Source organism: Epinephelus lanceolatus, chromosome 6, assembly GCF_041903045.1.
Source record: "Epinephelus lanceolatus isolate andai-2023 chromosome 6, ASM4190304v1, whole genome shotgun sequence".
NCBI classification, from domain to species: domain Eukaryota; kingdom Metazoa; phylum Chordata; class Actinopteri; order Perciformes; family Serranidae; genus Epinephelus; species Epinephelus lanceolatus.
Window position 1 is genome coordinate 38,881,214 of NC_135739.1, and position 13,449 is coordinate 38,894,662.

Sequence of the window (13,449 nt, forward strand, 5' to 3'; positions counted from 1 at the left end):
GCATGTTTGTCAGCTTGGCTACCATACATTCTTGATAAGGAGGTGTCAGTTCACCTACTGGGCACCTACTGAGCCCTTGAGCAAGGAACTGCACCCCCCAACCACTCAGGGTGCCTGACCAAGGCAGCCCCCTCACTCTGACATCTCTCCACTTTGTGGATGTATAGGTGCTCTTTGTGCATGTATGCATGTGTGTGTGTCTTTCGGACCTGTGTGTTAATGACAAGAGTGAAAAATTTGAATTTTCTCTCAGGGGGATTAATAAAGTTGATAAAGTTAAAAAAAAAAAAAGATGTCACGGTGGCTACGTCCATTACTTTACACTGTCTATGATTTACCCTTGCCGGTCACTGTATGAATGAACTTTCACGCTCTTTTCTTATTTGACATAAGATGTTCAAATAAAATAGAGGTCAGTAATGGATATGAAAACAATAAGTAATTAACAATAACACTTGCGTAGTTTCATGAGTAGTTTATTAGATGACTTGAAAGTGATTGGCGGCATCAAGGTAGTGAAAAAAAGAGCTTTTTTGCAGGTTCAGATTCTGAGCCTTCACACTTAGCATGTGGAAAATGATCACTGCTGCTGACTTAAACACCATTTAACTATATTGTCCTCTGTATTCCAGTACCAGTTTATTCTGGTTCACCCCAAGTATGTCCAAGTGTATAAATCTGAGACAAAAATGCAGTTTATTAATCACTGACTTCAGGTAGAACAGCCTGCAAGTTGTGATTCTGTTTTCACTTTCCTTAAAGAGAGCTATCTACCCTCTCCAGCGTTTACTGTATCTCCACTGCAGTTCAGCATATCTTCCCAAACACACAGTTTACACTAACTGTGGTGCAGAGGGTAATGATCACAGCATGCACAGACAAATAAGCCCCATTAGCTGTAGCTTTGAGTGGTGTCACAGACTCATCCGCAGCAGTACATATAGCCCTTAACAGTGAGGTAATAAAGGCAAACAAAGGCTTTGCCATTGAGCCGTTTAACACATAATATTAAACATGAGAAAGATGAAAAAGCAATGAACAGTTTTTGCTTCAAAGGTGATGCCATGTTTAGACATTTAACCAGAAAGGTGAAGAAATCATAAACTTTTGACAACTGAAATTACTCAGTATTTTTTTCGTCTTCACATAACAATGGCTTCGGTACTTTTATGTTTTTTGCAACCAGGTGTAACCAGAGGTCTTAAAGGTGATTTAGCACTTGTTCACATCAAGCTAATAACATTAAACTACAAAATACTTTTATTTTATCATTGTGTAGTGAGTTTTTTTGCCCCCTGTAACTACAGTGTTATTACACAAAAAAGAAGAAAGCGTTAATGTATTGTATCATTGTATCTGTGTCATATGAGGTGCTTGATACACATTTTACAGTCATTACAAAAAATGTTTAAGTGTCTCACAGCACCCAGGAAAATAAAGAGTTGTTCATGTGACTGTTTTTATCAAGGTGAAGTGTTAAACTGTGCTCGCAGCAATATTACAATAAGCACTGACCAGCGTGTATTTAGAGTGAATATAGACTGTGGTGCACTGCATGTGTCACGTTTACAGGGTGGTGATTTCACAAGGGGTCACTTGAAAAAGAGGGCAGAATGACGAAGACAAAAACTAAGAGAGAGAGAGAAAAAAAAAGATCCCTCTGTCTGCTTGTCCAAAAAAAGCCACAGCTGTCCTCTCATCCTTATCATCTCCACAGAAAGGAGATACAAACATTGGCGTCCGATACCTCCAATGTTCCAGCACAGGCTGAAAACTCAAAGTCCCCTCAGGCCCAACATTACACAGGTATTACAACCCACCTGCAGGTGATAAAACAGTGGATAGAGCTTCAATTCATGACAGACTTATAAATCCACTTGAACAAGAAAAGCAAGCAAATACGCTGCTTTATTTCTCTTAGGGAAGATCAGAAGATCACAGGTTAAGTCCCAGAGTGAGTGTCTGGAGGTCGTTGCTGTAACATCTCATCTATTGTGATGACTGTCTCCTCCAGTCTGTTGGAGCTCAGGCAGTTGGTGTGGTTCAGGGATATATAGCTCATTTCCACGAGCCGGGGCCTCTCGCCCAACTCACTCATCTCACTCAAGTTGTTGGTGATGCAGTTTATCTCAGTCTTGTTGCGGCTGGTAACTCGACGAGAGCCAAGCACCCAATCTAAAGAGAGACAAAGAGATAATCAGGGGACAAAAAGGGGACTGGTGGAGACCAAACTAGAGCTATAATGCGAGTGAACACTCAGGTCAGACTGACTGCTCTCATGCACTGTTCATATGCATACCTACAAAAAATAATACATCATAATTTGTATATAACCCACATATTCATGAGCCAGTGATTCATGTAATCAGGAAGGCTGCAATCATGTGACTGACGATGACTGACGATGCACGAGAGTAAAGAAGGAGGTAGTATGAAGAGTGAGAGTCTGCGTAAGGAGGCAGGTTGGTGTGGTGGAAGGATCAAACAAACACAAGACTTTCCCCCCAGAGACCTGTGTCTGTAACCATGTCAAATTAGAGCCCCTTTCCAACTGGACAAAAAACCCACTAACACTTGCCAGCATCTGTCTTTTTATATTTGATGGGAAAGGTTGCAATCGGCAATCACTCCGGCAGTAGTCATAGGTATTTATTGGCTCCAGCTCTGATCGGCTTTGATTGGCGAGATGGAAATACAAAACCCAGGTGATTGCCCTAATATTAGCCTCTTTGTCAGTGCAATACAATGGCTACAATGACAAAGGCTGCCACAAAATACTGTCTGTCTCCGTCCAAACAGTGTTCAAACATCATTAAAAATGTAGTCAGCACTGAGTCAGAGGAATAGACTGAATAAGTAAGCGATATAAAAGAAAAGTAACCAACATAATATTTTCACTGGCCTCCATGCTACTTTCTAATGTTTACTAAACTGTTTTCCAGATCATCCATGACATCAAAAGTGAAACATCAGAAAGAAAAAAAAAAGGAAAGGCACAAACAACTCAGAGACTCTTTATCTGATGACATAGTTTCTCTAGACGGCATTGCTCTGGCCTCTAGCAGTACCGTAAGAAACCTCGGAGTAATATTTGATCAAGATTTGTCTTTTAATTCTCATTTAAAACAAACCTCACGGACTGCATTTTTTCATCTGCGTAATATTGTGAAAATTAGGCCTATCCTGACCCGAAAAGATGCAGAAAAATTTGTCCACTCTTTTGTTACCTCTAGACTGGATTACTGTAACTCCCTATTATCAGGTAGCTCTAATAAGTTTTTAAAAACTCTCCAGCTAATTCAGAATGCAGCAGCACGTGTACTAACAGGAACTAAGAAACAAGGTCATATTTCTCCTGTTTTAGCTTCTCTGCACTGGCTCCCTGTAAAATCCAGAATTGAATTTAAAATCCTACTGTTAACTTATAAAGCTCTTAATGGTCAAGCTCCGTCATATCTGCGAGAGCTCATAGTGCCATATTATCCCACCAGAACACTGCGCTCTGAGAACGCAGGGTTACTCGTGGTCCCTAAAGTCTCCAAAAGAAGATCAGGAGCCAGAGCCTTCAGCTATCAGGCTCCTCTCCTGTGGAATCATCTTCCTGTTACGGTCCGGGAGGCAGACACCGTCTCCACATTTAAGACTAGACTTAAGACTTTCCTCTTTGATAAAGCTTATAGTTAGGGCTGGCTCAGGCTAGCCTTGTACCAGCCCCTAGTTAGGCTGACTTAGGCCTAGTCTGCTGGGGGACCCCCTATAATACGCCGGGCATCTTCTCTCCTTCTCTCTCTCTCTCTCTCTCTCTCTCTCTCTCTCTGTCTCTCTCTTGTCCTATTACTGCATCTTGCTAACTCGGCCATTCTTGATGTCACTAACTCTGGGGCCTTTGTGCTCCACTGTCTCTAAGGTTAACTCGTATTGCAGCGGTGCCTGGACAGTGTGACGTGTGTGGTTTTGCTGCTGCCGTGGTCCTGCCAGATGCCTCCTGCTGCTGCTGTTATCATTAGTCATACTTCTACTGTTATTATACACATATGATTATTGGCACATACATATACTATCAGATGTTAATATTTACTTTCAACATATTGTACCACAGTAGCCAGAATCATAATATTATTACTTTCAGTAATGTTGTTGTAAGCTACTGTCATTACCGTCTGTCCTGCATCTCTCTCTGTCTCTGTCTGTCTCTCTTTCTGTCTCATTGTGTCATACGGATTACTGTTAATTTATTATGCTGATCTGTTCTGTATGACATCTATTGCACGTCTGTCCGTCCTGGAAGAGGGATCCCTCCTCAGTTGCTCTTCCTGAGGTTTTTACCGTTTTTTTCCCCCGTTAAAGGGTTTTTTTGGGGGAGTTTTTCCTTATCCGCTGCGAGGGTCCTATGGACAGAGGGATGTTGTATGCTGTAAAGCCCTGTGAGGCAAATTGTGATTTGTGATATTGGGCTTTATAAATAAAATTGATTGATTGATTGATTGACTTGGCCTCCTCTAGTCTACCGGCAATGGGAAAGGAATCTATCGTCTATTTTAGCGTTTTTTCGTGGGTTTTAAAAACCTACATACACGGTGGAAAAAGGATACATTTAACTTTAAGTTATTGGGTACATCCCACCGTGTTTCTTTTCTTAAACCTAACCAAAGTAATTTTGCATGCCAGAAGCTAACCTATGTAACTTTATGTTAAGTTCATATCTCTACTTTACATATGTAACATCATTCTTGGGATGCTAATTTTTTAGATCTCACATGAATCCACTGTACGTGCATTTTTGTAAGATACACATACTGTTGTTTGAGGATTAAGAAAGCAATACACCCAAATGCATACATATCCCAAGTATTTTAAAAGGATGCCATCAGGTGACCAATCCGCTGATGGCAGTAAACAAGGAAGCATTCCTGAGCGCTTGTACCAGGTTGAGGTGGTGGATGGGTCACAAAAAAGGGACTTTCCCCTAGAGTTGCATGTTCAGATCCGTGTGAACTTTGAGTGAACTTTGAGTCATTTTAAGGTACGTCCTCACCATGTTTCGTTTCTTAAACTTAACCACAGTTACTTTAACTGCCTAAGCCTATCCTACGTAACTTTATGTTAATTGTGTAACTGTGTGTTAAGGACGTAACGTCATTTGTGGGGTGCAAATTCATAGGATATCATACAAACAGTACTATGAGAATACGTTGGTTGTACAGGTGGACACAGACGTGATGGAATGATAATGTTCTGTGTTTGCAGAATGTGCAAATAGACCAGTGTTTGCTAACAAATGATCCATGGCAGCATTATGAAGTGGTATCCTAGGATCTGTGTTTTTTTCAGTTTGTTGTGTGGTTCTTCTGACCCAGGCTGGCCAAAAAATTCAGTGAGCTTTAACATTCAGAATCTGGCACTGTACTCAAGTATTAATCATTTAGGAGACTTCTTACTTGTCCTGCACTATGTTTTAGATTTTACATTCAACATGAGATAAACTTAAAACATGATAGCCTTTCTTTCACTGTTTTTTAAGTTCTTGTTTCTTTCCAAAGAGAACAGATCCTTTGTGAAGTCTTATTGTCTAACCAACAGTTCAAAACCCAAAGTTGTACAAACCAGGAAGTCCTCAATGGCAAATGTTTGACATTCCCTCTACAGCTGCTGGGCAGGTAAACAAACACTACAAAATATTGTTCTTTTTCTATCTTACTGATCTAGTAACACAAAATTTCCCCAAACTCCAATGGAAAGAATCTTTTTTACTTATGAAACTTGAGAAAATGTATAAGCTAAACCCTGAAATGTTTCGTTTTGTCATATAGGTTTTTACAGGCAGGACTGTAGTACTACTTTCCTTTGAATAAAGGAATTGAGAAGTGTTTCCACCAAGTTTATGACAAGCCTTCACAGATGCAGCTTTAGAGGAACGAAGGTACAAAGCTGAAACATTCATGCATGGGGCAAAAACAAGCAAGCTGAGTATTTAGAACATCCACAGAACAAGGCTGCAAACTTCATCTGACAGAAAGTTATGATGGGTTCAGCCTCTGTAATTCCATTAGAGGCAAAGCACCATAAAATTGTTTCTGGGGGAGATGTCTGCTGCACAGCAGCCCCATCATGAGTGGTGGAGCCTGTTTGAATTGGGACACATCAATCATTGTTGTGTCAGATGAGGAGCTGAGATTAAGGCTGACAGTCGTGAGTGTGAAGAACAGACAGAAGGCAGAACGGGAATCCTCAGACCCACAGAACTGATAGGCGACCACAAGGGACCACCCCACTTTCCACAACTCTATTTTTGTACCCTTACTTTGATAGTTTCAGGTTGAAGTCTGATTTTTTTTTAAATCTTTTTTTGATTTCCTAATGCTCCTATAACTCTAAATGCTATTACTAATAAGTGACTACTACTGTACTAATAATAATTATTAATGATACTAATAATCATACCAGAATAACAGGTATTTAAAGGATAATTCTGTTACATCTTTGATATTATTTTCATGAGTAGTTTGTTTCTATCAGCTAAGATATTATTGTACTAATCAAACTTACTGCTGAGACTGCAATTTTGAAATTTCTGGCGAGCTGGGTTACTGACTTAAATATCACAATACGATAAAAAAAACAACTTTACATTATTAAAGAATTTAAGCCCAAGCAATATTCTATAAACAGTACAATACAATACATGCAATGTTGGACTTAGAGAATGCTAAGTTGTACTAAACCTGAGTTATCCATTAAAAACTATTTTTAAATGTGTCCTTACTCTATTCATTCTAATGTAGCTTTTCCATTGTTTTTGTCTTTATATGTGGACTGTAACATGTCCACAATAGGCTTTTTTGCTCCTCTGATGTTGCACCATGTCAGAGGAGTGAAGCATCTCGCTGTGAGCAGGAGACTTGACAGTGTTTTTTCAACCTTCTTCAGGTGAGAAGGAAAGCAGCCATAAAAAAGAACACACATTCTCCACATTTACACCTCAGTCAAATGCCCAGGAGCCCAAGCAATGTGTCGCCTCTGAGTTTGTGTGAATGTGTATGTGTGAGTTTTCATACAAAGGTGGGAAGGTCAGTTGAGGTGCAGGTAGACAGACAGATAAGCTCTTACTGCTGACCAGTTGAAGGGGGGGTTGGCATGTCTCTGTGGCAAAGCTAAGTGCTGTGGACTGTGACCCATGTGAGCTGTGGTTTTTACCTGGTTCACTGGTTTCACCACCATCACCTTCAGCAACCATAGACCTGCCCCCACCTATACATGCAGTGAGCAAGAGAACAGGCATGTTAGAGACTGTGAACACAGACTCTTTCCTAGTCTTGTGAAATCATCGAGCAAGACAGCAAAGAGCATGAACAGAATTTCTTAAAACTCGAGAAGACGTGTTATAATGTGACTAAGTGTGATGTAGATATCCTGGTACAGGGCTGGCTCAAGCCTTTCTCAAGCCCTGAGCAATATTTGTTTAGCTCTCCTAAGTATGTGAACAGCAATAAAGCCAAAACCGCTGGTTTAACTGTTGATCAGAACTGTTTGAGGTGTCCTATTACACAATTTTAACTGACACCTGCCAACCCATTAGAAAGTATTCTTTATGGCAAATGTGCAATTCTACTTAAAAAGACATCCCCAGATTTGTTTTATAGCCCCCAAACTTGTTCTATAGGCACCTCAAAACTGTCATTGCATCATTCTTCCTGATCCTGTCTTTTTTTCCCCAATTTTGGTGTAATCACCCCAAATTGTTGTCATAATCCCAAAATTCATTTCAACACTCCAAAACCCCAAATTTCCATGATATAACATCCCCCAGTTTTTTGTTGTGATTCCAAAAATTTGTTTTTAAATGCCCACATTTCAAATAGTTGCTGTGATCACAAATTTTTATCATCATGCCCTACAATAACAGTCATGACTAAGAATTTGTTGTCATAGTCCCAAATTTATACATTTGTTAAAAAGTACCCAAAATTTGTTTTAGTTCCCCAAAGACCAAAATTTTGGTATTATGTAAATCTTGCCAAAATGTGTAGCTGCAACATCCCAATTTGTTGTAGCATCCACACATTTAAAAATGTGTTATCATATTCTAATCCAAATGCACTCAAATCCAAGGAAATGTGTAATACCGCCACCCCACTTTCATTACCTCTACCACAAAATGTGATATATTTGGTGCCATAAATCCAAGCTTTATTATAAATAACCCCCAGTTCCAAATTTCATGATTCCAAAATGTATTGATAAACCTCATCCCAAATTCCAAAATTTGATAACAACCGCCAAAAAAATAAAGGTCAGTGCTGCAAATTTGCTGTCATAGTCCCAGATTTAACAAGAAAATGTTGTGATGTCCCTCCAATTTGTTGTTATGATCCCAATATTTGTTTTAGTTCCCCAAAATCCCAAAATTTGGTATAATGGCAATGTCTCCAAAATCTGTAGTTGCAACCCCAATTTGTTGTAGCACCCACAAATTTAACTGTTATCATAATCCCACAATTTGTTGTGATCCACCCAAATCCAAAGAAATGTTCTTCCACCACCCCCAGTTTTGTTAATTCTACCCCAAAATGTGATATTTTTGGTGCCATAATTCCAAGCTCTATTATAATCAGCACCAAATTTTCATGATGTAACATCCCCCATGTTTTCATGATTCTAAACATTATCATTAAAGGGCCACTGTGTAAAATGGGTTGAAAACAGTGACATCAGTGGTCAAATTCTAGATTGCAGGGCTCACTCGCTCACCCCTCCCGTCTGGTAAATGACGGTGGCCTCGTAGGGACAAAAAGCCTTGCGCAGACACGAGTTTTTCAGGAGTATGTCTATCTAGCGACGAGGTGAATGTTTATTTAGAAATCTAAACCATGTTACGATATTGTAATGAATCCCTCACGAGCAGGAGACCAGAGGAGCGTTCGGGAAAAAGGCACGTTTATTTGAGCACTCCAGAAACTCCGGTAACACTCCAGGGGGTAAAAGACTGCGTCCCAAACTCTGACTCTTCTAGCGTAACACACACACTCCATACACACATTCTCATTTACAATACCAAGCGGGTACCCCCTCCCCCCTCTGCTCCACCAATCTCCAGCCCGCACACTGACTGACAGCGTAGCCTGTAAACAGAGCTCAGCTGTTTATTTAGCCTAGCAATATCTCCGGACTATAGTAGCTGCAATGGACGACTTTGAACGCGATTTTGAAGAGTTTCTTGTAGCGGACACAGACCCAGAGCCATACTTGTTTGAGCCGGAGCATACAGATGAGGAACTCCATGTGTTTGATGCTGAGCGGGCGAGAAGAGAGGCTGAATGCACAGAATGGGATTCGGTGCTACTGCTGCCATCGTTGGGAGATATATCATCAGGAGGAAAAGCGCCGCAGAGAGTGCATCACAAGGAGTGAAGTTGCGTCTTCTTTTCCTCGCAGATGATGGTTCGGGTTCATTCTCTCCTGTTGCGTGGTAAGTGTGGTCCATTCACAAACTTTATAACTAAAAAAACGTTTCACTACTCTCTATCGACGAACTACTAACACTCTCTGCTGTTTCCTCCTCCTTCTTCCTTCCTTCCACTGTCTTCGTGGGTTTATTTATACAGGCGAAACGCGTTCTCTGGCTGGCTGGATTGTCCGCTTGGGCTGCCGTACATACATGGCAGCGCAAGATGGCGACCTCTCTAAAGCAAGGCCCTTGCTATATATATATAAAAGCATAATTATAAGGCTATGAAAACCAAACAAATTTTATTTTATAGCGATTATACACTTATATAAACATATTAAGAGGTAGAATATTAAGATTCAGATTCAGATTTGACAATAAACCATGCCAAATATTACACACTGGCCCTTTAAACCCCATTCCAAATTCCAAAATTTGATAGCAACCACCAAAATTCTTGGCCTAATACACCCTTTTTTTTAAAAAAAAAAAAAAAAGCAATGGTATAATACCTCCCAGATTAGTTGTCATGATGCCAAAATTTGTTTTACTTACCCAAAGTCCAAAATTTGGAATAATGGAAAATCTATAGTTGCAACCCCAAAATTTGTTGTAGCACCCACAAATTTAACTGTGTTATCATAATCCCATAATTTGTTGTAATGCACCCAAATCCAAAGAAATGTGTAATACCCCCACCCCATTTTTGTTACCTCACCCCAAAATGTGATATATTTGGTGTCATGATTCCAAAATGTGTTGTAAAACCACAATATCCTAAATTTGGAATAAACTCACTAAAATACTTGGTCAAGACCCCAAAATTTGTTGTAGCATTCAGAATGCTGAAATTTGGTAGCTTAAAATGACCACATAAATGATCATAATAACAAATGTTCTCATGGCACCCAAAGGACTAAAAATTCAAAACCTCAAGAAAAGTTGAATTTGTTGTTGTGCCCTAGACCTAAAATTTGTTATTAAAAAAATTGTTGTCATAATCACACAATTTGTTGTATTACACCCAAATATATATAAGAAATGGTTGGCTATCCATAATTTTGCTGTCATTAACCACAAATGTTAGTGACAGCAAAAAACACTCCCAATAAAAATTGGTGTAATAATTCCAACATTTGTTGTACCACCCTAAAATCCCAAAATGTGCAAAACCGTTGTCACAACCTTAAAATCTGTTGAAGTTAAGCTGCTGTGCCCCCATGCTGATCTGCCCCCGGTGAAATGAGTGAAATCCTCCACTTTGCTTTAAATCACCAGATGTAATGAGCTGACTATCAGGTCTAGTCAGCACTATGAAATGACAGTGTCCTATAAATAGACTCATTGTTTCATTCATTCATTCATTATGTATCACTCACAGGACGCTCTTCAAAAATAGAGAAACAGCAGACCTCCTCTCCATTTCTCACACAGACACTTGCTGATAGTGTGGTTTGTCAGAACGTCTTCTTTACAAGGTCATCGGCTGATCTAAGAGCAGAGCTACAGGGATTTTACTACTTGGGATGAAAAAATATTCTCCATAGTTTACTGGTTACTGTCAGTGTAAATATTGAATTAATAAAGAGCCTGTCTGTCCCCAAATGTCTTCACTCATCTATTAATTAGGATGTTTGAATTCTGTGCTGTCAGTTTTGGGCAGCAGTTGTTCTAACAGTAACTCTCAAAGTGGGCTCCAGGGGCCCACTGGCCCTTGACTGGGATCCAGGGGTCTAACTGCAGCATTAGTAAATGGTCCATTTCACCAGTATTTTACTACAAGTTATCCAATTTATTTATTTGTTCTAATTAAACATTTTATTTTACTTCTATACATTCACCTCCTTTTCTTCATAGAAATTATTTCCAGTACTTTTTAGTAGGAATGTACACACACACACACACACACACACACAGTAGAGGTCACATACCGACAAACTCATTAACCACATCCTTGACCAGGTGTCCAACTATCGCATATGCCACCGCCACCACCACCAGCGCAGCCATGACCAGGTAGAGAACCGCCTTGGGCAGCGGGATGGAGTCTCGCGCAGGTGTCCGGTAGTCCGTGTACAGCAGGTCACTCTCCGAATAAGAGTACTGCAAAACATGTTCCATGCCCGATGTATGGTTAGAGTTGAGAGGCGGGTTACTTGCGCTCATGGCGCTGTCCGGCTGCAGAGCTGTCACCATCGTGGTCGTCACATCCTCCGCTTTGTCGATGTTTACCAAGCCTGTGGTTTTATTCACCAGAGGCAATATCTGAGACAGAAAATAGCTCCAGTCCTTTATTGCACTCGTGTTACATAAAAACATTGTTTCTACCATGTAATCACCACAGGAAGGATTGAATTCACAGGGTCACCAAGGCGCACAAAATCCGCTGAAGACGCACCAGAATGACAAACACCAGACTCTCCAAAATTGTCGTCTTTGAAAGAAACAGGTTGTGTTTTTTATAATCCAACAGGTTCCCTCGGATGCCAAAGTCTCCGTCTGACAGGAGCTCATCGGTGCCTCTGAAAACTTACCCAGCTTTCACTGACGAAATGCACAACGCGTCATTCATTGACAGGCAGCGCAGCTTTTACGCACGGATATAGAAAGAATTGTGTGCGCCCACTCTTTGGTTTATCACCCGAAGTGGAATAAAAACTATATAGTGGTAGAGCACAGCAGCCTAAAAAGTCATCCAAAGAAAGAAATGTGCCAGAAAATGTGTCACCATTCTATTCCCGACCTTAAAAACGCGTAAATGTTGGATGAAGGAGCCAAGAATCTGTGACTGTATCCGGCGTCCCCGCGGTTGTCACATGCAGTGATGATGATAATCACACATGACAAACTGCAGGAGTCACGACGCCTCCTTCGCTCCTCTCAGAGGTGTTCGGGGATGAAATCTGCGGCTGGTGGGAGGACACGGACACCAGGACCCACTTGCTCACCCTTCCTGTCGACCTCACGTGGGACGATGTTCCTCAGACTCCGCAGCCTGAGGTGAGTTCATGTCATTTCTGCCACAGATCGGTTGTTAGACCTCACTGGGTTGTTTGTGAGCTCAGAAATGAACCGACAATGACTGCTGATGTGATTTAAAATGAGCCAAAATGGAGTAAGATGAGAGAGATGGCGCCCTGACGGGGTCTTTTAAATGCAGCGGAATCTAAATTACGCACAAACGTCAAACTAGACTTAATAAAAAAATAAAATTATAACAAAGTGAACAAAACAAAAACTGAATGCTGTGGAAAAATAAAATACTATAAAAAATGTTAATCCTCCAAATGACACAATAAAGCAGAGGAGCAGCTCAAATATAGGCTCTAATTGGCAGAGAAAAAGTAATGGTACCTGGTTTATAACATACTGATTATGCAGTTATTTCCTTAGAAAATATTCTATTTATTTCTAAATTAGATATTTAACCCATTTCCCAAGGAAGTTCTCCAATCCTTGACCCAAGCAAAGATGGCAACCAGTAAACAACAACTGCTTAATTTTCTGTCTGTCATCTTTTATTTGGTCAAGGAGTTAACCTTTGTGAAACGAGTTGAAATTGTACACTCGAGGGAATGTTCTCTGAGATTAATTAACATGTCTTCATGCAATGTATTCTCATACAACGGTTTGTAATATTTTACCAAAATGCACACACAACAGTTCATATCATAGACTGTAAAAATAATGGAAGTAGCCACTGTGACATCCCCATTGGTTTGTGGTGTCCTGTTTGGAAGCCTCAAGTTTGGTATCTCAGATGTCGCCATCTTGATTTTTTGGAGCCAGAAGTGACCATCTTTGGGCCAGAGGCTGGAGCTGTAGAAGAGCGAGGGTTGGATTTGACACTTTTTGCAGATGGCCTGTCTCTAAAAGTGGCCTGCTCTTAATGATGCCTGACTTTAAGCCTTAATAAAATGTAAACAGGTTGATTTTATAAAAAAATCCCCCTGTACAGTTGTCATGAATGATGAAATTACCTATAGAGACCAAAATTGTTTTTT

At 40.3% G+C, this 13,449-nt stretch overlaps 1 protein-coding gene across 1 annotated transcript; it reads right to left on the reverse strand.

Moving 5' to 3' along the window:
• Positions 1-468: 468 nt before the first annotated feature.
• Positions 469-12,238, reverse strand: LOC117254435 (uncharacterized). Its single transcript, XM_033622744.2, has 3 exons — positions 11,377-12,238; positions 7,195-7,248; positions 469-2,175 (listed from the first exon to the last, which is right to left on the reverse strand). Exons 1-3 carry the CDS (start codon positions 11,774-11,776, stop codon positions 1,943-1,945), a joined length of 687 nt encoding a protein of 228 aa, XP_033478635.1. The 5' UTR covers positions 11,777-12,238; the 3' UTR covers positions 469-1,942.
• Between the last annotated feature and the right edge of the window lie 1,211 nt (positions 12,239-13,449).